General features: G+C 35.1%; 3 protein-coding genes across 6 annotated transcripts in view; 2 read left to right on the top strand and 1 right to left on the bottom strand.

The window, feature by feature from the left end:
• LOC101743188 (C-Maf-inducing protein) overlaps nt 1–13,626 on the top strand; it is a 46,734-nt gene extending 33,108 nt beyond the window's left edge. The window contains exons 8-14 of the mRNA XM_004930107.5: nt 8,104–8,322; nt 8,512–8,782; nt 8,966–9,064; nt 9,154–9,309; nt 10,190–10,345; nt 11,225–11,369; nt 11,448–13,626. Of these exons, the coding sequence (XP_004930164.1) occupies nt 8,104–8,322; nt 8,512–8,782; nt 8,966–9,064; nt 9,154–9,309; nt 10,190–10,345; nt 11,225–11,369; nt 11,448–11,572 (1,171 nt within the window). The 3' untranslated portion in view covers nt 11,573–13,626. The remainder of the gene's footprint in view (nt 1–8,103; nt 8,323–8,511; nt 8,783–8,965; nt 9,065–9,153; nt 9,310–10,189; nt 10,346–11,224; nt 11,370–11,447) is intronic.
• Nucleotides 13,627–17,266: 3,640 nt separating this feature from the next.
• LOC101743324 (Golgi phosphoprotein 3 homolog sauron) lies at nt 17,267–21,259 on the bottom strand. The gene is made up of 5 exons (XM_004930108.5): nt 20,752–21,259; nt 20,514–20,661; nt 19,477–19,575; nt 18,607–18,782; nt 17,267–17,811 (listed from the first exon to the last, which is right to left on the bottom strand). The coding sequence occupies exons 1-5, from the start codon at nt 20,935–20,937 to the stop codon at nt 17,563–17,565; spliced, it is 858 nt and encodes a 285-aa protein (XP_004930165.1). The 5' UTR covers nt 20,938–21,259; the 3' UTR covers nt 17,267–17,562.
• A 3,074-nt stretch (nt 21,260–24,333) lies between these two features.
• Nucleotides 24,334–25,461, top strand: part of LOC733062 (very long-chain-fatty-acid--CoA ligase bubblegum) — a 36,232-nt gene continuing 35,104 nt past the window's right edge. For 2 of the 4 annotated variants that reach the window (XM_004930113.5, XM_021350687.3), the window contains exon 1: nt 24,918–25,375. In XM_004930113.5, the coding sequence (XP_004930170.1) occupies nt 25,349–25,375 (27 nt within the window). In that variant the 5' untranslated portion in view covers nt 24,918–25,348. Of the gene's footprint in view, nt 25,376–25,461 lie in introns of all 4 variants that reach the window. The other 2 variants (XM_004930112.5, XM_021350686.3) reach the window with 2 other exon arrangements.

Raw genomic sequence — 25,461 nt, 5'->3', positions numbered from 1 at the left:
GACCTCGTAGTCCCCGCTTGTACGTGAAGTACTGGCGCGGACATCCTCCCCGGCGTTGAAGAGTCGTCTTCTTCAATATGGATCTCCGAGGAGTCCACAGGAAGCGGGCATATGTTGTTGTATGCCCGGCGTAGTATGCCTTTCGTGGTTGCAATGTCAGCAACCCTCGCGATGCCGTCGTTGCCATGTACGAGACGAACTATTCGTCCCAAAAGCCACATCATTGGCGGCAATGTCTTGTCCTTGATGATGACCATTGCACCGATCCGCAGTTGACCTGAAGATTTTTTCCATTTGTATCTCTGTTGTAAGAGAGAAACATATTCATTAGAGTATCGCCTCCAAAAATGTTGCTTTAAGCTTTCAACTCGTTGGAAACGTTGAAGACGAGTGATGTTGGCTTCCGTGATGTCGGGATATGGTACCGAAGTGAGTGGCCGACCAATAAGGAAATGGGCGGGCGTAAGGAAGGTTAAGTCAGATGGATCTGATGACATCGGTGTAAGAGGTCTAGAATTTAAAATAGACTCAATCTGTGCCAGACAAGTTGTCATCTCTTCATAAGTTAAGTGTGATTGACCCAATATTCTTACCAAATGAAATTTAACAGACTTAACGGCAGCTTCCCACAGTCCACCGAAATGAGGTGAGTAAGCGGGAATAAATTTAAACCTTATACCTAGACTGCTGATGTCATTAACACAATTATGAATTAAATAGTTGGAGGCTCCAACGAACGAAGTTCCATTATCGCAGTAAATATTCTGCGGTTTCCCTCGACGGGCTATGAAGCGATCGAGTGCGCTAAGGAAGCCCTCCTTGGTAAGATCCGAGACGATCTCCAAATGCAACGCTTTCACTGCAAAGCAAATAAAAACACAAATATATGATTTTATCAGTTTACCACCACGCCCCTTTCGATTGAGAATCATCACCGGCCCGGCGTAATCAATTCCAGTATTCAGAAACGGAAATTCTAACTGCAGCCTATTGCTCGGTAAGTCGCTCATAACGGGCTGTGTAGTTTTAGCCTTCTGCCTAACACAGCGAATACATAGGCCTACTACACGCTTCGCTAAATTTCTCCCACCAAGCGGCCAGTATTTCTGTCTTATTTGTGAAAGTAGAAGTAAAGGGCTAGCGTGAAGGGAATCTTTGTGTTGTTTAACAAAAATAAGTTTCGTAAGAATGTGTTTACTGCACAAGAGTATTGGGTGTTTAACATCGTAACTGTAGAAAGAATTATTGAGTCGACCTCCAACTCGAATAATGTCGTCAGAGTCGAGAAAAGGAGAAAGAGATAAAAGTCTATTTTTCGAGGGCAAAATTTGGTTTGATTTGAGAATATGATATTCCTCCGGAAACGTATCCTGCTGTGCAAGACGAATTAAGGTATTGTGAGCTGAAGATATTTCCGTAAATAATAAATTATTATCTGTATTCCGTGAGTTTTTATTTTTTAAATTATAAATAAATCTTTTGATGTATGCTGTAATTCTTAATAATTACGAAAAGTCTGATATTTTATTAATTAACATGACAATTGAATTTTCTGTAGTGTTAACAACAAAAGACATCTCCGGAAGGTTTTTTAGTGTTTGTGCGTTAGGATTGACTGGAAATTGTGTATGAGTTGAATGTAAAAAAGATGGACCAATCCACCACAGACTGGATGCGCTGAGTACATCAGCCCTCGCCCCCCGAGAAACCAGGTCTGCTGGGTTCTCTTTAGACGGTACGTAGCTCCAGCTGTGACCATTCGTACTTTCATGTATTTCATTAATTCTATTTCGAACGAACGATTTTAAGCGATTAGAAGGTGCGGTTAGCCATCCTAGCACAATAGTAGAATCTGTCCAGAAGAAAGAACGATCAAACTGAACAGTGAGTGACTTGATAATTTTTATATATAGTCTAGTACCTAATAAGGCCGCGCATAATTCAAGACGAGGTATTGTACTTGACTTAATGGGTGCAATCTTATTCTTAGAAGCTAAAAGGCGAACGCGAATATTGCCATTACTTGTAACAGTTTTAATATAACAACTCGCTCCGTAAGCGCGTTCTGATGCGTCTGAGAACGTATGAATTTCGATGGTAACAGTGTCGTCGTTAAAGGACCATCGAGGAATATTTATATTATTAAGTGATGGAAGTGATTGCATTAAGCTCAAATATGATGTTTTTAAGTTGATTGGAACTTCTTCATCCCAGTCGGACTTGGTTTTCCATAACTGTTGTATTATTAATTTGACTTCAACAATGCATGGTCCGACGAGCCCCAAAGGATCGAAAACCTGACTAATTTCTGACAAGATTGTACGTTTAGTGACTTTAAAGGTCTGATGTAAATTTAACAAAAAGAAGAAGTTATCTGATTCAGAGTTCCAGTGAAGACCAAGAGTTTTGCTCGGCGAAGAGTTATTCAAATTTAACGTCTTATCTTTATCTGCCTTAATTTCAGAAATAGTTTGCAATATTTTTGTACTATTAGATCGCCATTTACGTAAGTTAAATCTTGCCGAGTCTAGTGTATTGATAATATTACGACAAAGTTTTGTTACCATCTCAATTGAATTACCCCCTCCCAAATAGTCATCCATATAAAAGTCATGTGCTATTGCTCGTTTAGTCTCTGGATCTGTGCATTGCTCAGCAAGAGCAATTAAACATCGAGTAGCTAAGAAGGGAGCGGATGCCGTTCCGTATGTTACAGTGTTCAGAATGTAAGTATGCAACGGTTCTGACGGATCAAATCTAAATAATATTTGCTGTAAACTACGTTGAGAAGGTTCTACTTGTATAGCCCGATACATTTTCTCCACATCGCTGGTAACCACATATTTGTGTTGCCTGAATCGCAGCAGGATGGAAAGAAGATCGTCTTGTACTGTAGGGCCAATGTGCTGTATGTCATTAAACGACTTACCGGAGGACGTCGCTGCTGATGCATCAAACACTACTCGTAGTTTAGTGGTTGTGCTGGATTCCCGTATCACTCCATGATGAGGTAAGTAATTATTTATGTTTTTATTAAATGCGTGCAGATTCCCAGATGTAGATTTCTGTATTATGTTTGAAGTGTTGTATGCTTCGGATTGTTGTATGGATGTGTTTAATGTTGTGTTATGTGATTGTATGTTTGATGTAATGCTAGAAGGATTGTTATTTGATGTGTTGTCCGATGCATGAACGTTTTTTGTTATGTACGATGAATGAGTGTCCGATGTTATGTTAGAAGAGTGATTGTTTGATGTTGATTTATGTGTATGAGGTGTAATTTGTATCATATGCCCAAGATTTATATACTCACGCATAAAATTATGATAATCATTCTTCAGTTTCTCATCGCGCTGTAATTTTCTCTCTACAGAAAGAAATCTTAATTTTGCTTTTGTGTATGAATATCCCAGAACGTCAGGTGACTGTTTAAGAGGAATAGTAACTATAAACTCACCTTCTTTATTTCGTCTTGTTGTCTCTCTAAAGATTGCCTCGCATTCTCGTTCTTCCTTAGACAAAGAATGACTAGAAGAGACTGAGTCTAACTCCCAGAACCGACTAAGCTGAGATTCAAGAGATTGAGTGAAGTGGCAATGCGTGTGAGTATTTTTATAAGAGGAATGTTGAAGAACACTGCCAGACACAATCCATCCTAGTTTGGATTCACGTAAAGTGGGTTGATGTTTACCTAGGCTTATTGTGTTTGATCCTAAAATGTTCCAAAAGATGCTAGCCCCGACTAGTATATCAATAGCCGAAGGAACGTTAAAAGAGGGGTCGGCTAGTTCGACTCCGGTAGGTATGGGTATGTGTTCTTTGTATATAAATGTTGAAGGCAATGATGTAGTGATATTTGGCAATATATAGCAATCGACGCTCGCCTTATAGCTGCCATTACAAGCTTGTAGTGACAATGTACACATTTTAGTACTAGATGAAAGTTTACTGTTGATTCCGATGACAGTTGAGTTTGTGTTATGACGCGGCAGACCTAGTTTCTCGCAGAGGTCGGAGGTCACGAAGTTAGAAGTACTGCCGTTGTCCAGCAGAGCCCGGGCGTTGTGACAACGTCCATTCTTGTCCATCACTTTAACCATCGCTGTGGAAAGTAATACATTGGTTTGATGATTGGGTGCAAGAGATGAATGGATGTTTGATGATGAATTTGTGTGTACAGACAATACTATGTTTTCTGTGTTTATGTTCGAAGTTGTATTTTTGTCAACTTCTCGGTGAAGGAGAGTGTTGTGACGTGAGTTACAATACTTACAGTGGGTAAGTCTACAATTTTTGTCTTGATGACCTGTGCGTAAACAATTTTTACAAAGATTATGGTAGGTGGAAACTTTATTAATACGTGAGTTAACGTCTAAAGCTCTAAATGCATCGCAACTGAATAGATAATGATTTTGTTTACACAGTGGACAGATAGGGTGTTTTATTTGATTTGTATTGTTTGTAACTATAGCGAATGATTTTGATTTATGAACTTGTGTGTCAGTTTGAGGATTTTTGTGTAGTTGTTTGTTGCTACTAAGTGTTTCTAATAATTCTGCTCTGTTATTTAAAAATGTGATAAATTGTTTTAAAGTTGGTTGCTCACTTAATGAACTTTTAAACTCTTCCCACTGCCTGTTTGAAATAAAATCTAGTTTTTTACTCATCATGAATATAATCAAGACATCCCATTGGTCTGTGGGCTGATCCAAGATGTTTAGTGATCTTAAATTTTTATTAATAATATCTACTAAAAATCTTAATGATTTTGATGAATCTTTTTGCACTTGTTCAACGTTGAATAAAGCCTGAATATGATTATTAATAAGAATTTTTTTATTGTTGTATCTTTCCGTTAATAATTCCCATGCAATTTTGTAATTATTAGCTGTAAATTCTAGGCTTTGAATCACTGATGACGCATTTCCCTTCAGGGACGTTCGCAAATAATGGAATTTACTAATTTCATTAATTCGTGTGTTATCGTGTATAAGAGAAATATACATATCTCGGAACTCGAGCCAGTGATGCAAGTCTCCATCGAAAGAGGGTAGGTTGATGTCCGGAAGACGAAAAAAATCTTTCTTTTCATTTGAGATCGTCCCGGATCCACCGTAACTAGTTTGCCCACTACTGGGTGTTGGTTCCAGCATACTATGCGCAAGCGCAGTGACGGTAAAGTAAACAGTCTCAAACTGCTCCCGTTCTGCGTACTCTTTCTCTTCATCGTCTGAAATAGTTTCGATTTCAGTCTGTAATTTATTAAAATCTATGTAAGCTTCGTCGATAGCCTTAAGTCTATTTTGTAGTTCTATTCGGTGCGGATTGCTTAATGATGAATATGACTTCGCGATGTTTATATAATTTGAAAAATGCGTTAACTTCGCCTTCTGACTACCACGTAGCTTTAACAGCTTTTTAATTCTTTCGTCGGACATTTTGTTTTCAAGCAAGCCAATAAGATAATAAGCAATAAGCTAAAGGAAATAAATTAAAAAAATAAAAGTTGAAGGTAGAAATCGAAAAAATAAGTTAAGCAAAAAAGCAATTAATTTAATAAAATCAACGTAGCAATAGGTATAAGGAAATAGATATTCAGGAATGCGGTACGGTCGGGTGATCGATCTAGAACAATGGGACGTTGCAGGTCATATGAAGGTCAAGCGAAAAAAAATTTACACACAAGTTAGCAGAAAAAAATTACGTGTATGGCACAAAATAAGTCTATATAAATTTCTAGGGAATAAGAGGACAAATAAAGATGGGATATGGAACGGACTCACTCGGTTTTAATCTCGATCCTTGAAGACGACACTTTTTTACGTTGTAATGTCGGGCGGGTCGGGTAGAAAGTCCGAATGATTGAATCTTGTTGGTAAAATTCTTCACGGCGACTTATAAGACGGCTCTTCTTCCACTTGGGACCATTATGTTCGGTAGCTCAGTAAAATAAAGGTTTTGTTCTTGAGGTTTTATTGTTAAGTGGACTGTATATAAAGTTTTAATGCAATATTAGCCGCGAGTCGCGCGTGCGATTCTATATCGTTCCAGTAGTGTTCTGTGTCGCTGTGTGTGTTCCGTCCTCGCCGCTCGAGTCGTCGATGCCGTGGTGGTGGTTGGACCCCCCCGCAGACCTCGTAGTCCCCGCTTGTACGTGAAGTACTGGCGCGGACAACATCCTTTACGGGCAAGCGCGCACATCATATTGCATACGGTTGCATTTTGCATCGGAGTTATGCATTTTCTCAATAAATATCTTGTTATCAGTATAACAACAAAGGGAAGCCTGGATGGACGGTGTGTCCAGTACATTCTTCATGTCTCTAGATCATCGGTGGCCTGTCGTTGAGCACCAAACACTTTATGACTAATTCAATTTAAAATTGATTGTGATAGTTTTTTTATTTATTTACTAGCAGCCTGCTCCGGGCCCGCTCGGGTCTTTGACAAAATTTTCAACGATATTTGACGTTGTTTTATTTTTTTAAATAAAATAACACTTATTGCGGCATAGACATATGCTGTCGCGACACTTTTTGTTAATAATAATGTGTTCTAGAAAGTCGTAGTATATTATTTTATTCTATCATCAATAGTTTTCGCAGGGCACACTATGTAATGAATATTTTGGGTAATTTTTTTACACCTTGGAGTTTATTGAAGTTTAAGTAAGGATCCCTATTTTTTTTCAAAAAAGATTAAAGCCTATGTCACTTGGGAATAGTGTAGCTTCCAAACAATGAAATAAATTTTCAAATCGGTTCAGTAGTTTCGGAGCCTATTCAATACAAAAAAAAACAAACAAATCTTTCCTCTTTATAATATTTATTCATTTATTTCAGTTGCTATATTTATGAAGATTTTTCCTTTAGTTTTCAATTTGAATGTTATAATTATATATAATTAACTTAACACAAGGATATAATTTGAACCCTTCTGAACAACGCGGACTGATCTCTTAATGGTGTAGGAAAATTATGATAACGAAACATGTAAATATAAAATGAATTATGCTTTATAAACTAGTCTACGAACAGAGTTTGACGTCAATTGCCTACGATAACCACATACGTCTACTAAATACGTCACACAAACCTTGACTACATACATATAAATAATTTAGCAGAAAAACAATTAAAGCCATACAGATAATTCACCGCACAGCTGAATTAGCATGATGCTGTTTCGCAACAGTAAAAAGTATATATATGTATAAATGGATTTACAAAATGAAATGATGTCCTTGCATGGCTATTTTATTATGACAATTTTATTGATAATACCTAAATTTTCAATGATTCATTGTTCGAAACCATTTTTATTAGAATTAAGACTGTCTCTAATCATTTACGTACATCCCACCACCGGAGTACAGTTCATCCATACTACCTAGAACTACTGCGTTCATCCACAATGCGTTTCCAAAGATATTTTTTGCCACGTACCATCCGGCTTTGGAACGAGCTTCCCTCTGCGGTGTCTCGCGAGCGTTTTGACATGTCCTTCTTCAAAGGAGGCTTGCGGAGAGTACCTACTTAACGGTAGGCAGCGGCTTGGTTCTGCCCCTGGCATTGCTGACGTCCACAGGCGATGGTAACCACAAACCATCGTGGTTGTTGAAATGACGACCACCGGTATCAACGTATAATTGAAAATAGCATATCATATTAGGTGGTTCCTCTCAAAGTTTTTATTGAATTAATCGAATTCTACAAGTCGATTTAAGACTCTAAAGTCTAGAAAATAGTATTTATTTTTTGAACATTTAAAAATCTTTAAACGTTATAATATAATTTTTATAAATACTATTCAAAACTCTTTTCCGTTTAAATTTATTCTTTATTAATCACAGTATTATTTTGGCTCCTAAATTGATATTTAATTTCGTTGCATCTGCATCTACACAATCTCAAATATTAAATTTTGATCCTTTTGCCGATTAGACAGCGTTTTCATTTAGAAGCTCTTGGAATGAATGATGAAAGCTCTTGGAATGAATATATGAAATTTTATGAGCTTTGATAATCGCAAGACAGACTGGTCGTAAAGTCGTCCAACCTATTACAAAAAAAATATTTGATAATTCTCCGTTGATTTCCACAGTGCTTTGAGCGCCCACAATTCAGGATCGTCGCTGGTACGTCGATTCGTAGAAGTCACGCACGGTAACCGCGCCGCTTGCCCGTATCCGAGGGCTGCACCGAACCTTGCCGCGGTAGCACTGGCTGCCCTCGATGACTTCTTCAGGAACTCTTCGAAGGAACACGAATGCAATGACGCCGAGGAGGAAGTCTTATGTTTCGTGGATATTCTGGAACACATGTGAGTAGTTCTCCGAAACAACAAGTTTGTAGATTTAGGTCAAGCCGTCATTTAATGTTTTAGTACCTATAAATTGGGAATGATTGGCATGATTGAGAGCTATTAGGTCAGTGTTCGCATATTTGAAGTTGAAATCATCAATTATTTTAAGATAATGACGTCACCCGTCGTTTTTTGTTTTTGTTGTAGGTGTGAATACGAGGATTGGCTCGTAGTTGTCGGCGCTGTTCTCCAGCCCGTACCTCTATGCTCTGGGGCTCTGAATTGTCCCCGTGTGGCCAGTAGACTTGGTAATGTTCTGTACGCGTTGGTGAGAGATTCTCGATGCGCCGCTCATAGCTGCGTGGCGCCCGCTCGCGCTGCAAGGCTTTACCCGCCCTCGTGGCTCAGAGCTGCTGCGCCTTCAGATCCTTTGCTAGCCATTCCAAACAAGCAGCTATGCCAACTTTGGGGAGATATGGTAAATAAATTTCCGTATTACACAAATACAAATGACAATTTTTTGAAGAAAAGATAAATTCTTTACTGAAGACAGTACAGCAGACAATACTTTTCAAATATATTGATTTAGTATTCGTTCTGTGGTCGGGGGCTTTATGTAAAATTCTTGTTTGAGCTCTAATCAAGTTTTACATATTTTCAGTTGGGAGCTTTGTTAAACTGTTGCTGTAAAAGGAAAAGCTTTCTCCAAAGCATGAGCAAGCAATTACCAGATTTCGTCATTGTAGCTTTATGTGAACATGTGAGTTATCAATCTATTTGGGATAATGTGTTGGTTTGGTATTTAAGATGTCCTAATAAATTGAACCGATGATCATTATTATTTTCTAGAAAGCGGCATTAGACGCTTTATGCTTGATGCTTGAATGGGAAGTTGCGAGCGGAGAACAAACACAATTGGAAATAATTGCAGCGCTGCAAGGAACAAATTCTGGGCAAAAATCTTATAGTGAACTCTGTGACAGACAGAAGAATCTTCAACGTTTGGTAAATCATGGTGTCATATTAATGTAAAAAACAGATCGGAATGATACTCTTTTACTAATAATTACACAGTAAACGTACGAATGTATATTATTTGGTAAGCAAAAGAAAATCGAGAATTCCTAGCTTGTTTGGTTCGTCAGTATAAATCAAATAACACGAATATTTTTCTCGATTTATACCTATAATATCTTTATCCTCGAAATTCCTTTAACATTTTTCATGTTTCCTTCTCACTATAGGTACGATTGGATTAACATTCATGATTGAAACATTCTAAACTAAGCATTACAAGTTATATACATTGATAATTTACTATAGGTCTATCGATGAGGCGTTTTTTTTAGAGGTCGAGAACACGGAAAAAAAGTAAACAAAGCGATTTTAGCTAAATTTTTATTCTCAACTAGCTGACCCGGCAGACTTCGTACTGCCTCCAACGATAAATAAAAGACCTAAACTTTTGTATAAAATAAACTTAAAACAAACAAAAAGAATCCGTCCAACGGGGGACACATGAAAGGAAAAACAAAATTGTTATTTTTATTTAATTCCGAGCATTTTAATATAATATAATAATTTATCTACCTTTTAAGCCTTCTCTGTACTTCCACAAATGATTCAAGACCAAAATTAGCCAATTTTTTTTTTATTGCCATTTTAGGCAGACGAGCATACGGCCCACCTGATTGTAAGTGGTCACCGTCGCTCATGGACGTCAGCAATGCCAGGGGCAGAGCCAAGCCGCTGCCTACCGTTAATCCGATCCGTTCCAAGCCTTTCTCGAGTTTTAGCGAGACTAACGAACAGCAATTCATTTTTATATATATAGATAGATTTATGTTTCTAGTTTTCGGTTAATTAATAGATTGTAATTGTTTAGCAAGCGAAGGGGGGACCGCGACGCCTTGCGCTCCCCATGCACACGACCGACGCCGATGTAACTGCACTACTGGAACAGGGCTCCCTCGGGAACCTCGAGTGCTTGTCGCTTGCCTTCACAAGCGTAACCAGTGCATGCGCTCAAGATCTCATAAAGGTAACGAACGATTTTTAATATATATTTAATTCCCTTTTAGATTTATAAGCAAGACTTTTCGTATATGGAATATTATAATAAGTCAATCTAAGCTTAGATCTTAGCTTAATAGAACGTCCGCTGCTTTATATCCTAATTTCCATTTCAAATAATGTTATATGAATCTTCAGATAGAAACTAAATAAATTGCTTAAAGTTAAATATATTTTTTGGTGTACCTATGTGAGCAGTACAAATCACGGCTTTATTGTTCTGTGGGTCGGTGACGGCAATTCGTTGTGTCATCTATAGGCTCTTGTGACTACTTAATAGTAAATGGGTACAGAGCTCGTGTGCCCATGCATATAAAAGATATGATATGTGTAAAAGATGGCTTAAGCAATCATTAGTTTACTATATTTGCTATATAACATTTCAGTCATTTGGATGAGTTGAGACTATATATCAATCAAATTTAAATGATTTAGTTTTAAAATAAAGAACCGTTTGTTTGCTTTTTAAATATATAATAAAATACAACAACATATTCTACGCTGTGATTATTGATTATGCAAATGTTTTGGATTCGATTTTTCGACCCTAGGAATTAACTCTTCTTTTAACACTAATCATACCAACATTTACTGGTACCTATTTTTACTATAGCGGGTAGATTACGGTATACGACAAGTATTACTCAAAAGAAACAAAAAAAAATAAAAAAATAGTATAATAACTGTAGATTAATTGGTAAAAAAAAGTCATTAAGTCAAATGTACAAAAGCAATAAGATGATACCTGCATTTTCAATGCAAAATTTCAAAATGGGTTATTTGACCCGTTATGGTATGCTTAGTGTTAATAATAATATGGTTATTCTTCAAATTTATATCATTCCAGCTACCCTCACTTCGCTATCTGAATCTCTGGGCTACTAAATTCGGCGACACTGGTCTGCAGTTAATAGCAGAGCATCTGACAGAATTGCAAGTGCTCAATTTGTGCGAAACTCCGGTATCGGATAAAGGCATCGAGGCCTTGTCAGGTACCCCACGTTTGCATATTTGAACAAAGTTGTTTAAAGGTTATTAGGTCAGACGATTAATTTTTATTTTATTTCTAGGACTGTCCAACTTGCGGCGATTAAATCTCAACAGCACCAAACTGTCGGCGGAGGCTTTCGAGGTCTTACGTGACAGACTACCGCAACTTCAAGAGTACGACATCAGGTACACGGAGGCGTGGTGACGGTTGACGGCGAACTAATCAAGTTAGCTTGAAAATCTACACGATCTCAATCCGTACTCTGCAGTATTAATTTTTAATCTTAATATCGGTACTAATTAAACAGGAACTGACACCAATGCATTTCGTGCTAGTCTATTATTGATCCCTTTTCAGTCACTAGTGGTGGCATTTCTAATAGTTCAAGATTATACTGATTAATAATATAATATTCTCCTAACCATTCATCGTACCTGAAAACGTTTTAGTCGAGCTTGCCTAAAACTTAGTAAATATAACAATAGATATTATGGTCTTTATAGATAGGTTCTCAACTTATTATGAAGAAAAGTATGTATGTATGTCACTCAGGCACAGCATAAGGAATTTAATCTGTTGTATTAATATTTATTTCATTTTAAATCATAAAATAATTTCTAATACATAACGATGTATACACAGACCTTTGCAAGACCTCTGAATACCGATAATGAAAATAAAATATTTATCAAATCAATTCTGAAATGTAATTTGCACAAAATTTTATTATCTTAGTTTTAATGTTCATTTATAAAATTTTATTCAAATACGCTTAATTTATAATCATTTAAGAAACTTAATTATAATTTCTGGGCTGTGAACCAACTCTGAAGTGTGTAATATGTGAAAGTACAGGACGTCATATGTAACTTTTAAAGAATTTACTCGTAGTTAAACATATTCTAGCATAATTTATGTTTAGTGTACGTACGTAGGTTAATTACTGTCTTATTGTATTTAGCGTATCTTTATTTGATGTGACGTAATCGTCTTTTAAATTACGAATTTCAACAAATCCTTTCAATTATTTGAAATCTATGTTAATTAATTCGAATTTATTGTAGTGATTTGCACTGTAGTAAGGAAATGAAACTGTCTCTATAATATAAATCTTTCATACTCGTAAAATGTTCCGATATATTCAAGTTTTCGCTGTTCTATGGTTCTGAAAATCATAAATATATATAGCAGGAGTCCTAATGAAAACGAGTAGCCCGCAGTTGAGCAATCAACATTCAATAAAGATTGTTTATTCGTAAATTCCTCAAATAAGTATAGTTAAAAGTAAGTGTTGATGTACCTTTTTGAATGTCAAGTTTGAATAGAGCTAAGTACCTACCTAAATTTATCCTCACTGTTAATATATGCTGCATACCTATTCAAAAATGCCAGAAGACGATGTAAATCCTAGGAATATATTTAATTAAATGTAATTCTATGATAACATGAAGCATTTTTTAAAATGTTTTTAATGTTTTAAATAATTCATTTGTAATAAAGAGAAATTTACAGTTGGTATTTCTGGTTCAAGTGCAACGTATTATCAAGTAATAAGTACCTAAGTATTCACATTATTTACTTAAAATTAAGCCATTTTTACCAAAAAGTGTTCGTTCTTCGTATTAAACTGTTAACCAGGGAGTTATTGTATTACGCATTAAGCATTTAATTTAAAATTATAATTACATAGAACCATTATACTTTTATATGTAATACTTAACATGTTGTAAGTTTTCGGTTATTTGTCGCCAATTAGGGTGATTACATTCTAAGAATTTTGTCACATATATTTGATGCATAAATTGGTATAAGAAAACTAACTAATTATATGCTATATTCACTGTTTACGGTAGCCGGTATGCGGTTTAGATATACATGTATCTGACAATATTCTTAGAAAAGATTAAGGATTTTGTTTTTGCCGTTCAAAATAAAATTATTCGACTTGCACGGTATTGTGAGCTAGGTGAAAATCAATTTTTATAAGCCAAAGCTAACATGTAGTTAGGCGTAACAAATTTGTGTATGAACAAAAATTATATACTTTTCGAGAATGTTATCTAATATGTAACGTTTAAATTTTCTTCTATTACGTTTTCAGAATAATAATAAACGTTTATTCATCCGAGTGCTTCATGTCATCATAGGGGATTCCACATTGAGTATACTTATATATGGATAAGTCATGAAGAGGTATAAGACTTATTTAATGTGTGTGAAGTGTGCAAGTTTATATTAAAAATAAACGAATTACGTTATTTTTTATTTAATTTTCGCCCTAAACACATTAGAAATTTGAAATAACATTCACTTATAATGAAATTGAAAAAAAAACGTCTGTATGATAAAATGAGTTCAAGATTCGTAACACCGCCTTCCAATATTCGTTGATTCTAAGTTCTCACACATGGTGCCTTTATGTCTCCATAAATCTTTCACCTTTAATCTTTCAACTATGTTTTTTTTTAAATTGTTTAGATGGGTGGAAGATCTCACAGCCCACCTGGTCTTAAGTGGTTACTGGAGCCCATAGACATCTACAACGTAAATGCGCCACCCATCTTGAGATATCAGTTCTAAGGTCTCAAGTATAGTTACGGCTACCCCGCCCTTCAAACCGAAACGCATTACTGCTTCACGGCAGAAATAGGCAGGGTGGTGTACCCACCCGCACGGACTCACAAGCGGTCCTACCACCAGTATTTACGCAAATTATGTTTGCGGGTTTTTAATTTTTATTACACGATGTTATTCCTTCACCGTGGAAGTCAATCGTGAACATTTGTTTACGTATTTCATTAGAAAAATTGGTACCCGCCTGAGATTCGAACACCGGTGCATCGCTCAACACGAATGCACCGGACGTCTTATCCGTTAGGCCACGACGACTTCTATAAAGTAAAATAAACTTTGATTCCCGGTGTTCTCCGAAGGCGAACGCTTTTAATTACTACAGGAACTTATTTCAGGTGTTTTGATCGTGTCACACGTTACGTAGCTGGTAGCGAGTTCTGACAAGTTTTCCAGCATGAAAATGTGTTGGTTCAATATTGTCAGTACTGCAAATGTCTTTTATTTCTCCACCGATGCTTCTGCGTAATACAGTTTAAATGGTTGGATAGCAGTTACCTACAGTAATTTGGTATTGCAGTTATTTTTTGTTATAATTAGTGTGTTAACATGGCCGCGGTATTCATGCTGTGGTATTGGAGATCACCAGGGCTGAGGCCTTGAGTTACCAACAAACAGGCGGTGAGGCTCTACTTTATTTGTTATAGGCATTTTGAACTGCCGTAGACACAATTTAAAATGCTGGCTATCCTGTCATTTGAAACAGATAGGAAGTGTAATTCAGGTAAGGTTGTAAAGGCTTTTGGGACAAAAGAATCCACACAAAAAGACACATGATTGCTTTTCGGTATAAATAAAAGGTAAGAATTCTGGGCTGCGAGCTTCTAACTTAGGTTTAACAAAGAATTTAACAAAATATTTGTATAGTAGATATAATTTTATTTACTTAATTTCGACACATCTATTTTATTTTACATATTTATCATACAAAATACCTATCATATAAAAAAATGTTATGAAATAGATATTCATTGTAGGTTAATGCAGCCATAATATATGACGCATATATCATACAAATAAGAAAAGTAGTTTTATTTAATAAAGTGCATAAGATACTATACTTACATAGTTTGTACTATATATATATATACATAAATTAAAAATATAAAAACATACATCATTATCTCAAAGAAAAACAAGGTTAAATTTTAGTTAGCGCGGGAATATGTAGTCTATACTAATACATATATAAATATACAGTGGTTTTTACGGATGTTTCGTTATAACTACTGAACCATGCATCCGATTGACTTGAAACTTGGTGTTCATGTAGAAAATACATGTACTTAATGGATAGGCTAATATTTATATGAGTGTTGGCCTCCCTACACCAGTTGCGGGGGCGTTAATGATGAGAATCTTTGTGGGGGTGAAAAATAATAATGTTAATTTTAAATGCCCAGCGAAGCGGACGGGTACGGCTAGTTAGTTTATAATTACCTTATTTATACACTAATCCCATCTTTTTTTGTTCATGAAATCCCTCGAAAAATATTAAAGTTGGACGCGGGTTCGTTGTGCTTTGTACGAGTTTTTTAACAGTCTCTATAGCGTAAAAGTTAACTCAAATTTGTATAGAGTTGGAACGCTTGCTTACCTTAGCCACTAAGAGCGCTGTTCCAACTGCAAGCAAATTTGAGTTAACTTTTGCGATATTGAGTACGTTAAAAAACTCGCTAAGGGCCTGTGCACACCACGTTTTTTATACGCGCCGTCGCTTTTATCCTACAGAGCGGTTTGTTGTCGTTTGTATCGATACAAACGCGATGTCAACGCGCATGTGTATCGATAAAAACGCGCGTTAGCATCGCGTCTGTATGGATTCAAACGCGTATTTGAATTTATACAGGTGTGCAAAGGTTTACAAGTTTCTTCTAAATTACGTGCGTATCGCGTTTGTAGCGCTACAAACGCGCGTCGACGGCGCGCTTTTATCCTACAGAGTGGTTTGTTGTCGTTTGTATCGATACGAACGCGATGCTAACGTGCATGTGTATCGATACAAACGCGCGTCAGCATCGCGTCTGTATCGATTCAAAGGCGTATTTGAATGTATACAGGTGTGCAAAGGTCTACAGGCTGCGTCTGACTTGCGTGCGTATCGCGTCTGTATCGCTACAAACGCGCGTCGACAGCGCGTTTAAAAAACGTGGTGTGCACAGGCCCTAAGGTTTTTATATTGACGTGCCTTTCAAGACGCTGATAGTCTCTATTGAGAGAGTGTTAGTGACAAGAAACTAAAGGATTACTTATTTCTCTTTGTTTATTTAAAACAAGTTTCGTACTTTATTTTTTGACTCGAAGTCCATCCAACGAGTTTCAACAACGATATTTGCGGATTCAAGGTTTCGCTCCAGATATGTACGTGACGCAAATATAGACGTTTAATTTTATTATTTAGATAGTTTATTACATTAACAAACTCCGCGTTGCGTTAAATAAAATTATTATCATTTTTCAACATTCCAATAATTAGATATCGTTGCAAAATACTTTTAATAATAAACAGTAAAAATATATATGTTGAAAACTAAATTATCTAACAGAATTTATCATATCATAAAAACCTGATTGTATCGCATGAATTTATTAATGTACAATTCTTGTACGCTAATACTTATCAGAATATTGCTATTTTAACACAATGTATACTTATCCGTACAATAAATTTGAAGAAAACAAACAGAAATATTCAATTAATACACGCCAATGATTCTCAGTCAAACTATGACTACAGTAAATATTGAAGTAGAAAAAACTATTTTGATGAAATTATCTAGTATCTAAATAATATAGGCATATTAATAATACAGGAGGCCAATCATAACAAATTGACTGACGAAAATGACTTCTTTCTGTTTTCATTTTTTGGAGTGAACTCAATCAGAAAGTTTCGCCTTAAAAGCCAATAATAATACACACATCTAACTTTGAAAGTTACGATAAGCCACACTGTACATGGTTATACAATTCAATAATTATTTTAATCTATCATTTAATTTACAATACCTCTTAAACACAACATACCTTTTTGTGCCTTTCAAACAAACACGACAAACATATATCGTCTTGGATTTTAACTGAAAATCTTTTTTAAAATAGAATTTTCCGTAAAAGGCTATGCAATTTTGAAATTCGACAAACACTTTTACTAGTTTTTGTTTCTTGATTTTTTAAAATACATATAAGACTAAGTTAGCTTAAAAAACAATTTTCGTTAACTTTGATTTTCCTATAATTTTGATAGTACAAATAAAACAATAAAAATGCACCAAATGGAATAATTTAATACTGGTTACATATTCTTATTTACAGTCTGGTTTGTACAAATTTTACAAAGTTTTACCAAGATTTTTCACGACAGTAAAATGTATGGCATTAAACTTGTTCTTCTGGGTTTTCGTACAACGATCCATATTATGTACCGACGACGGCCATTCCAGTTTGAATTAACTCCGATAGTGTTTGTCATCATAATATATTGGGCTTATGAACAGATAAATATAAACCATATTTTATAGTTAAATTTTCTAAGAATCGCCATTGACGATAACGTATTACAACTATTTAGTGAAGGCCGCAAACACTGCCCACATAATTTCACAAGCATCGGGCCTCATGGCTTCCGCTTCGAAATCTAGATCAAGCAGGGCTCGCACGCGCCGCGTCGCCAACTCGTAGTCTTCATCGGATAAGGGCGCGAAGGCATTCTCTAGCACATCAGCTGAGTGTGCCAACATCAATAACGCTAAAGATCTTTTATCTGCATGTGCTACGTCAGTAATTGAACGACGTAGTGCTGCTTCTTGAACCTAAAAACAATATTTGTTAATTGCGTTGATGCGGAACCAGTTGTAATGTGAATTTGTACTGTAGCCCATAGATATGACAATTTGAATGTTGCCACACACCGTGACGAGATGTCGAAGCCTCAATCATTGTAGTATAACACGGCTATACCATTTTTATTGTTTTTTTTATTGCCCATGTAGGCAGACGAGCATACGACCCACCTGATGGTGAGTGGTTACCGTCGCCCATGGACTTCACCAATGCCAGGGGCAGAGCCAAGCCGTTGCCTAACCTATACGATGCTTCAAAACTGTAATGCATCAATGGATTGCGGCAGAAATAGGCAGGATCATATTAGTATCTGCCCGAGCGGGTTTTCAATGAACATTACCACCAATACAAATATGTAATTAAATGCATCATTTTTTAATATTCATGTACGAATACTACATTTATGGGCTAATTCTCAGTGTTCCAAGTTAAAAACCATGATTTAAGCATTATGTGTTAATATTAACAAAACTCTCGTAATCCTTGATAATTATAATATGTACTAAGTTACAGTGTACTTAGTTAACATATTCAGGTTTTTTATTTAAGCATGAAAATAAATTCTTTACATATTCATATTATATTAATAGCATGTTTGTTTGCATTCATAAATCATACCTTAATGGTAACGACATTATTATTGCAAATTATTTATAAACAATCAGCTTTACTGTTGTTAATTGGCAGGTGTGTATTGAAGTAGCTGGTTTTAATAATAAAGGGTTTTAAATAACTAAATATCAAAACATTATTATTTGACTTACCTTTTTAACTAAACGGCACTTAACGACATTATCTGTGAGAGGGTGTGTCGTCATGTCAAATAAAAGAAAATTTTGTTTTTCTGTTGTTAAAACCCCTTTCTCAACCAGATTTTTAGCCAATCTTTCGCGTACGTTCTTTAACTGGTATTTCAGTTTCATTGGATTCCATGTTTCACCTAAAAATATTGTCCATCTACATCTTTAAAACTCATTTCCATATATTTTCATATAAATAGGCCACGGCCAAACAGTGAAGTATAATTTCTTTTATGAGGTGGCTATTGATAATAAAGCAAATAAATGTAATATATAAGAATTTAAACACTTTTCCCCACCTATTCGCTGGTAGCCTAAGGTGCCATTCCAGCTTCTGGCAGAAGAGATGTTAAGGTGCCAGAAATTATGCTTGAATTTTGATCAGTAGGCAAACCCTAGTAAATATCCTTGCCTTGGAAAGCAATTGCGCCAAGCCAATTTGTTGTAAAATAAAATTAAATCTGTTATTCTATTTAAAAAGATTTATTGTTTTATTTTGAATAATTTTTAGGAGTTTTAATCTATTCAACATTTAATTTAACCACTTATTGGTATTATACTAAAATCTACTGCCAAGTTTCTAAACCTGCCTAGAGCTAAAATCTCTTAGAAATATTGACTAACATAAACCATAGTTTTTTCTCAAGATTATAACATACTTATTTCCAATTCTCAAAAACTGTGAAATTGGATCTATTGCCCTCCAAAACACAAAGTTACAATTCCTGATAAAATTGCATAACTTAATTTTCACAACACATAAACTCTAAGCTCTTGGTAAATGTCATATTTGTTGCACAACTGTAACATTTGAAATCATAAATATTTACATACCACTCAGATATTCAATCCAGCTTTGTACTGTTTCTGGAGGGTCAGTATCTTTCATATGTTTCAGAGCTTCATCTAGCAGAACATCACCGGTTAAAGTATCTAAAATGTTTTTATTTTATTTTGTTACAATGTAATTTAAGAAGAGCTTGTTGATAGTGAAATAATTAATTTTGTTTGCTTATTAGAATTTGAAATTGCTTTAGAGTATCTTGCACAACAAGTTTCAAGAACCATTATAAATTATTATGTGTAAATGTATCAAGGTTAATAAATAAATTATTATTATTAATTATTATTATTATTTTTAAATAATTTGCTTCTAAATATAAAAGAAAATTAAATATTGACTATTTCTACGAAAATATTTTATCAATAAAATAATGTTTGCTAATGTATTTTTTAAATGTTATCAAAATTAATTTCAATTCAAGCTGATACTTTAGTTCTTTTATAGTTAATTATTGATAGCTTGTTTTTTTAAATAATTAGTAAGATTGTTTATTTTCGTCTGTCACAAAAAATCCCCTGTTAGTTCATCATTATCTGCTCACCATATACTAAGAATAATAGATGGTTTTGAGGTTGTGTAAGTGTGAAAGATTACAATTTTTTTTTAAACATTGAGGACTACTCAACATCCTTATGGCTCATTTGATGTTATGTGGTTGCTATTTAGTCTAAGTCTTATAGCTTATAAATTTTAATTTCTAGAAAATATATTATGTAAACAAAACTTAGGATGTAGTGATTAATTTTTCAGACAATTTTCAAATTTCAATATTTGTAATTTGGATGAAAGAAAATTAAATTGTCAACTTTTTTACTATATTTATACTAGGTTAAAGAAATGCATTTTCTGGAACAAAAAGGATATTCTATGTGAGAAAATATAGCTTTAATCAATTTAGCATTAATAGTACCTTTAGCTTCAGTGTTGATCAGTTGTTAATGAGTACTTTAGAATATTCAAAATTTTATCGTCACTTTTAAAACAGATATATGGGTTTGTTAATTAAACTTGAGCAGTAGTCACCTACCTGACTTTACAATCACTTTTCTAGACAACAAGCCTTTCCTACGCATTCCAGCTCGCTCCAGTTCAAGTCGTCCTCTTAAGCCCAGTTCAATTAGAATGCATCCTCTTAGACCACTGGATATGCAGTCATTCCAAAATGATGTATAACCCTGAAACGGTAGAAGATGAGCATGTCACGATCTTTAGACTGCTGGAATGCCATTGTATTTATCAGATCAGTTAGTCATGTAAATATTCACCTCTTTATCCTTTAACCCTAACAGTAACACTTCTTCCATTAATGTCAATTTAGTTTCCTTGGAATCTCCGTCATCATAATTTTTATCATTTTTCTTATCATCGTTGTCGTGATTTTCTTTCTGTCCGTCTGTGTTACTCTCCTTTATAACATTTCTTCGTTGCACTAAACCCTCAGTACGGTTCATATTCTCATTAAGTTATATTTTAAAATGCTAAAACTAATTAATTTCACAAGAAAGAACTATATTTATATCGAAAAATTGTAAATGAATGGTCAAGTTGACGTTTACGTTGCGACGTGATGTTGTTGTCGAAAACATGGCCGACTATACGTTCCTTTTCACCAGAACCATTCAGTGTGTAATTTTATGCATCTTTGCAAATATTATTCAAATCATTTCGATTGATTGATTTACTAGCAATGTGTCGAATTAAATGAATTTGAATACCTTTTAGAAATTTTCATGTATTTGTATACTGCACTTGCAAGCTACAATACTAAGAAAGAACTCAACTCGGATAGCCAGAAATTGAGTACAATCTCGAGTATCCAAAGAAGTCGAGTACCAAGCTGAGTACTTGGGCTGCGACTTATTTTACTTTATTGTAATTTACATTGAATTTACTTTCAAATCTTCAATACCTAAAGCTTCCTAAAGGGTTCAGAGTGATGCTACTATACTGTTGTACAAACCCCACAGAGAGGTATTATTTTAACGAGTTTTTATGTGCTTGGTGTGTACATATGTATCTTTGAAAGTGACTTTCACTCAGTTTAAAGCTTTGGATTTAATTTAAATTCGTATAGTTATCGAGAATCGATGGCAATAGAGTAAATTAATAAAATTTTCCCATTATCGTGATCAGGTTCTTCAGTATTAACGACAGTACGGACAATTAAAAGACAGTTGTGCCACTTACTATGCATCGCAGCGCCTGCTGTCTTCTTTGGATATTCTAGCAGATTCCTTTTCCGGAATCTAAAATTAATTTCACGTTAAAACCCCAGTAGTCACAGAAACTATCATCAGATAGAAGAACTTGATTTGACAGGAGGTGTGGGACTGTGATGGTGTTGCATTGGATGAAATGGTTAGATTACGAAATATATTGTAGAAGGATATAATAACCTGTTTTCACATAATAATATATTGCACTAAAAAGGTGATGCTTCGTTACTAAAAATAAATGCTTAATAGTTTAAGAAACATTTTATCTCTCCCCAAGATATCTATTTTGATGAAAGACCGATTATGTGGAAGAAATAATCTCATACTATAGTTTATTGGAGAATATATTTGATGTAGTTTCATGTGAATAGATTAATTTAATCTCGGCTAATTCCTCAGAGAATCTGCAGAGACTTTCGTAACTTACATTAAGCGATGCAGTTTATAAATTCAGAGATCGTAACACAGTCCCCGATATCCAAATTTTTGAAATTCTGACACCATCTTCTGCATGTACGCAAACGTACTTAAGCTATATCTGGTGTTTAGAAGTCGCGACCCAGTTACACCCAGTTTAGCCGAGGTTAAACATGTCGATAAAGTACAAATTTTTGACCAGGCGCAAAGTACAGAAAAAAGATAAGATCACTTTGTGGTTCGTCTGTATATTTTTTACCAATGATCAAAATTCGATCATGATCATTGAAATCCAAAAATTTTTTTTTTTTTCATTTTTTTTTTTGATATAGTCATTTTGAAAACAAAAAAGAGACTATTTTTAAATATTATACATAAAATTGTGAACACTAAATGTCGTTCATGGCATCTCCACAAAAAACAAAGAAAAAAGCGGAGGAGAAAGGTTAAATATTCTATATTTACACATTTATGTACCTGTATGTTATTAAGTAATGGAAGTACATATACTTATGTATATACATAAATATATGAACGAGGAAGCTCACGGCTCAAGTCATAAGATATTTTTCAGAAATCTTACGTTTGCTATGCCACCCTATACCATAACTAGAACATACGATTCTTTCCCAACACAATTAAGCAGAGCTGTGTTATCGATCCGTGTGTATAGCTCGCCTGACAGCCGTTAATTAGAGCATAAGTTTATTTGAATAAAAACGGTTGAATGACAATGATATATAAAAAATTTCATTCCCTCATTAAAAACGTTATCATAAGTAGAAGTACAAATATATCATTTTTTTCTATTTTTAATTAAAATAAAAAAAAAACGCTCTATGCAAATTGCTATATGAAAATAATAAGGGGTAATGTTTTTTAAACATAAATGGTCTGGTTAGTAAGTAGGCCGTACTACTTGATATTAGCGGCTGTCGGAGTTCGGAGTTGATTAACACCAAATAATTAGTAACATTAAGTAATTAAAACTCGTAAAGGATAAGGCGCGCTGCATTCGTATCAAGTACCTAATGCAATAATGTTCGAATCCCCCAGGCAGGTAGGTACCCGTTTTACTTATGAAATACGTGCCTTAAAACAACTGTCCATGATTGACTTCCACGATGATAGAATAACATCGTGTAATCAAGTCCGTAAAATTATAATTTTTATTGCCCTTTTACGCAGACAATCATACGGCCACCTGGTGGTGAGGGGTTACCGCCGCCCATAGACGTCAGCAATGGCAAGGGCAGAGCCAAGCCGTTCTATCTACTGCTAGTACTCTTCATAAGTCTCGCTTAAAGAAGGATATGTCGTAGTTCTCGGGAAATATATTTACTGCCGTAGGACATCTTGTGAGCCCGCACGGGTAGGCGCCACCACCCTCCCTTTCTTCTGCCGTGAAGAAGTAACACGTTTTAGTCTAAAGGGTGGGGCAACCGTTGTACTCCGGTAACCTCTTAAGACCAGGTGGGCCGTGACCTCTCGTCCACCCATCGAACCAATAAATAAATGTTAAAAAGATGGAATTTTGTGAAAGGCAACGAAGTATAATCATCTAGTCTGAAGATTTACTTGTATTTAAAATTATAATAAACACGTTTCAATGCCGAGAAATGTTATTTTTTACATTAAAGAGAGATTAGATTGTAGTGGGTTGAGGCTATTGTACAATTTTATTATGAAAGAAAATATACGCCAGATTAGGTGTTTTTCTATTTTAGGGTTCCGATCCTCATATTAACCGAATCCTTGATGTGTGCATGGTTAGTGCATGAATTAATAAATTACTTGAAAACAACAAAAATAGCTCGTGAAACTTCAGGTGATTTTGCAGAAATTTTGACTAGATTCAGTCATTTCTAACTCAGTTTTGTCGAACCTATGCCTCGAAGACTCCATCAATATTCAAACACAATGAAAGACGACACGACATACGAGTGGAACTAAAATCCACAAGGGGAACGCAAACACAACCGTATTTAGTATTAAATTCCAGATTTCAGATTTAATTTACTGCCACTAGTTTTCGAACGAATGTCTACACGCAGAAAGTCGCGTGCAAGGTTAGTTAAGAAAAATAGTAGAAACAATATTCATCTCCTTTGCTAAGCATGAATAGGTCTTTGTCGTTTTAATAAATTGATTTTTCTAGCCTGTAATGTAAAACGTACAACATTTTAGTGTCAACTGGCAACTCGCCCGCATAGCCACCGACTCAACCCCCCTGATGACCCCACGCGTTATCCGATATTGTGTTTGTCTTACTTTTGCTATTTCAAAAACTTATAAGGTGTGTGTTTCAGGTGTTTTAATCATTGCAAATGGACATAATAGCTAGGTTCGTCGTAATTTATTGTCCATTGAATTAAAAATGTAATAAATATGTCATTTCTGTAATGTAATGTAATATTATATGTATCTGCATATGTAAAGTATGATTAAATTTAAATTTTATCAAATCGTGTTAAGATAATTATTTAAAGTAAGTATTAAGAACTTACAAGGGGAGAAGGCACTCGTATAAACTTATCTCGTGATAATCAAAAGATTAAATGGATTAGATCGTATTTATTATGTAAAAATAAAAGCGAGCAAAAAAACGCAGCGAAAACCGATTAGCTAAAGCCCAAGCTGTTATCATACAGAGAAGAAAAAAGGTGTACGGTACGTATTCGTCAGTGCGAGCATTCAGTCAACCACGGCCGCTTGCGAGCACGTGTGCTTTGTGATAGTTGAGTGACACTAAGCACTGAACAGACATGGACGCGGTACAGGAACACAAAAACAATACGGTATGTAATTCTTTATTAAAATATACATAATATTATGTCCACACAAAAACGACGGAAGATAATCTCCCAATGACTGTCTTCAATTTTGTTGTTTCAAAATTGTGTTAAACTTCGAACCAGGCTGAAGGCGCCAAAAACGAAATGTTTGTAAAGTCTTCGCAAATAGTAAAATGAACTTTACACTTGAGTTGTGCGTGGTAGCGGGCCGGGGCAAGACGCCAGTTGGCCGCATCACTCGCGTCGTCGCGGTCGCAGTAATCCATAATAACAGTCTGTCTAGCTTCGACCTACGCGGGGTCAAGCCACGCGAACTGCTGATAGTGACGTTTCTCACAAACTTGTGATTTTAGTTTAACGTGAATGTCAAATTCGTGGAATCCAAAGTGTGCTTATGAAATTACTCGAGTTCCTGAGTATTTTAGTAAATTACGATGCTTGAAAAAAGTAATAAAAATAGTGTAAGTACATAAGTTTGTTACTTATTATTATTAGGTAGGTATTTCGATTTTTCCAGATACTAGTTTCCCTGTCATTGTATGATTTT

Source organism: Bombyx mori, chromosome 5 (genome assembly GCF_030269925.1).
Source record: "Bombyx mori chromosome 5, ASM3026992v2".
In the NCBI taxonomy this organism is placed as follows: domain Eukaryota; kingdom Metazoa; phylum Arthropoda; class Insecta; order Lepidoptera; family Bombycidae; genus Bombyx; species Bombyx mori.
This window is presented reverse-complemented; position numbering and strand designations above follow the sequence as displayed.

Excerpts from the sequence above, each read along its gene's own strand:
- LOC101743324 (XM_004930108.5), bottom strand. The coding sequence starts at position 20,937 with ATGAACCGTACTGAGGGTTTAGTGCAACGAAGAAATGTTATAAAGGAG. Across the intron at positions 20,662-20,751 it reads TAGGGTTAAAGGATAAAGAG|GGTTATACATCATTTTGGAA; the intron begins GTGAATATTTAC and ends CTACCGTTTCAG. Across the intron at positions 18,783-19,476 it reads CTGGATTGAATATCTGAGTG|GTGAAACATGGAATCCAATG; the intron begins GTATGTAAATAT and ends CAATATTTTTAG.